General features: G+C 32.7%; 1 protein-coding gene across 1 annotated transcript; it reads right to left on the bottom strand.

Annotated features, from left to right (window-relative positions):
- Window positions 1-1567: 1567 nt before the first annotated feature.
- LOC111566734 (interferon a3-like) lies at window positions 1568-2574 on the bottom strand. The gene is made up of 5 exons (XM_023267490.3): window positions 2443-2574; window positions 2243-2335; window positions 1948-2097; window positions 1768-1842; window positions 1568-1666 (listed from the first exon to the last, which is right to left on the bottom strand). Exons 1-5 carry the CDS (start codon window positions 2572-2574, stop codon window positions 1568-1570), a joined length of 549 nt encoding a protein of 182 aa, XP_023123258.2.
- Between the last annotated feature and the right edge of the window lie 935 nt (window positions 2575-3509).

Here is a 3509-nt window from a genome sequence, read left to right as displayed (position 1 = left end):
GTTGCTACCATTATAGCCATTGTCGTGGGTGACTCTGCTGTGGCAGTATCAGAAAATCATAAATGTCGCAATTAATAACAGTGTTAAGCAAAGTATGAACGTTTAGTTTAGTGCAATAATTCATCACGATATATAATTCAGGTTGTAATGTGTTTTAAAAGTTGTTATGAGTGTGTAAAGATACCCCCCATTCTAAAATAGTGGAACAGCCCAATAAAATGTAGTGTAAATATGTGACCACTGTAGGGCGCACTGCACTCATGATACTTCTAAACTCCAATGTTTGGTTTCGTCAGCCACTGCTCCAGGCAAAGTAACACTTAAATTTGAACAACAATATCAATGTCGTTTGTCATATTAGTTTTCTCAGTAGTTTGTGCAATATCAGCTTCAGTATCATGTGTAATATTTCTTTTTTAATGTGCAATATCTAATTTTCCATGTGCAATATTTCATTCTTATTTCCAATATTTCATAATCATGTGTAATATTTCATTTTCTGTGCAACATTTCTTTTTCATGCGTAATATTTCAATTTCATTTTAAGTTATTCGTTGTCATGCGTAATATTTAATTTTCATCTACAATATGACACTGTAACTTGCAATATTATAGTGCCATGTGTAATATTTCTTTTTTTTAGGTAAAGAAATATTTCAATTTGATTTGCAATATTTCTTTGTCATGTGTAACATTTCATTTTCATGCACAATATTTCAATGTGTGATAGTCCAATTTTATGTGTAATATTTCATTATCGTGTACTATTACTTTACTGCCTCTTCTATTTCTTATTTTTCTATTTTAGTCTTATTTTACCTTACTTATTTTGATTTTCAGCAATGTATCATACTTATGACTCATTTCTTTTCTATTAGGCATTGCATTTATTCTGTAATGTGAATTTGCTTTCTGAGCACTATTTGGCACAAAAAAATCCTTCAGGTTTAAATGGCTTTATCCAGTATTGGTTGTTATAATAATTTAAAAAAAAAATTCTTCCTCTTTTTTGTTAATAGAAGAAGAATAAACACAATGGACACATTTCTATTTGTTCAAAGAAATAACATATTTATTGGTTGTATCATGGAAAAAACAACTTTGCTTAATGCACATTAAAAAGAAGAAGAAGAAGCAAATTGACACATAAAAAAGAATTATTAAACTAATAAATATAGAAACAATTCAATAAATAGATAAATAAATAAATAGATTAATAAATATATAGTTAAATTGGTAAACAAATAAATAAAACAGACCAATTATTTTTTTAATTAATAAAATACTAAAAAAGAATAAGCAAACTGACATATAAAGGTAAATAAATAAACTAATAAATACAGAAAAAAATCAATAAATAGATAAATAAATAGATTAATAAATAGATGAATAAATAGTTAAATAAGTAAACAAAAAATAAAACAAATATTTTTTAAATTAACAAACTATTAAATACAGAAACAATTCAATAAATAGATAAATAAATAAATAAATAAATAAATAAATAAATAGACAGATAAATTAGTAAACAAATAAATTAACACATTCTTCATGTGACAGACAGATTTTAGTTGGCAGTGCGTGGAGATAAAGCCAGCTGATGTGCTCTCATGACATGAAATTCGATTTCCGTCCTGATCATCTCCCAGGCTTCAGCACTGTGGCCCTACACACAGAATAATATTATCAATATTAAAACATGCAGGAATTTTAAAAGTAAAACATCATATCTAACACTAGAATTTGTAAGATATAACGTAGACTCACCATTTTCTTCAGGATGTGACCTGAGAGTCTCTTGAAATACATGTGCAGCTTCGTGTTCTTCTTGTGGCTCCCAATCTGAAATAAATATATGACAATAAAATATATCTTTAGAAACTTGCTTCACCTGCCTATGTATGAAGGTCTGTCAGGACTTCAGTTCATGATGTTTCTGAAACTTACACAGGAGCTCAGTTCATCAGCCTGTCTGTTGAGAACAATGAGAAATGCGTCCACTGTGCTGTCCTCCCATGGTGCAGCGCTGTGATCCTCCTCAAACAGGGCAGCTGTCTCCTCCAGAATCTGAACTACGAACGCAAGTTTATCTGTAGCCTGGAAGAAGAAGAAGAGCAGCCACAGATTACAAGAGGAGCACATTTAGGACACTTTTAGATGGAAAGCTACAAAAATAATACCAGATCTAACTGATAAAAATCACACACTAATATTTTTCACTTTTTGTGCACTTTTAACTCACCGATGCGCTGGACGCATGGCTGTACAGCTTGTGAGGGAAGGCCACAGTGTTCTCCCCTTCAGAATCCTCAGTGGCGTTGGTAGAATTATTAGCCTGGATTACACACAAACATTATTCATGTTTTAAAGAAAACAGACACTGAAGCAGATTCATTAAACATTCCAAAACACTGCAAACAACATACAAAGCCATGCACTTACCATGGTGTCCAGTAGGTCCAGCATCTGTTCATTGTGCTCTTTGAATTTATCTTGCATCCATCTGCAGTTCAGCGAAGACCCCGAACTGTACAGACTGACAAAAAGGAGAGCAAAGAAAATCCTGTTGAGCATTTTCAAAAAGTTAGAAATTTCCTTTGTATAGATCAAACTGTGATCGGATGTGTCCTGGTGTTCTGATGGAGCAGACCTGCAGCATCTCATTTAAAGCAGAGCACACCTATTTCACTTTCCTGACATACCTGCAGGGAAATCCTGGCTGAACTGTGGCTTTCACCTTAGCATTGCAGGTATGTCACACCTTTCAGATTTCATTTTGCATCCTAATGACAAAAAAAAATTCCATAAAGGACAGTAAACATATAGAACCCTAGAAATACTTTTTAGAAAACAGAATGTCTCAAAACACAAATCAAAATGATTATATTTTGAACAGCTCCCATATTGAAAATGAAGGTGTGTCTGGCATAAAATTGCAAACACCTAAAGTTAATTATATTTGAATGAAAAATAATCAGGAATTTGGGATGTTTTCCATTTACACACGTTGTTTGTTGCTACACTGTTGGAATTTCATCACTGCTTCTGTGTGGCTTCATAACAATCAGTCACCAATAAAAGCAGTGATTGCAGTGTGTTCATAAACGGGAAGTTCTGACAGAGAGAAAATGAAAATGATTGCGTCACAGCAGCCTGCCGTCTTACGTTCATTCAAAGGAATCTGTCGGTGATATTTCAACTTGTTTTAACTTGAACCTGTGGCCTAAAGGGGAATCTCCGTCACGTTTTATTTGGCAGAGTCTGATAGAAATCTATACAAAATTCTACTCCTAACATCAATTAGGTGGCTATAAAGAATGAATAAATATGTCTCTTTACCCATGCATCCTTACTTGTGCCAGGTGACATGACTTTAGTTGCATTATTGTCTTTTTTTAAATGTCCAAGTGCAAGAGATGTGATGCAGTTTTTAGCCATTACAAACAATTTTTGGGCTTAGAAGTGTTAGCAACAGGATAAGGTAAAAGCAGTTTCAAATCAATTTTTCT

Source organism: Amphiprion ocellaris, chromosome 18, assembly GCF_022539595.1.
Source record: "Amphiprion ocellaris isolate individual 3 ecotype Okinawa chromosome 18, ASM2253959v1, whole genome shotgun sequence".
NCBI lineage: Eukaryota > Metazoa > Chordata > Actinopteri > Pomacentridae > Amphiprion > Amphiprion ocellaris.
Note: the sequence above shows the minus strand (reverse complement) of the source record. Positions and strands in the feature narration are given on the sequence as shown.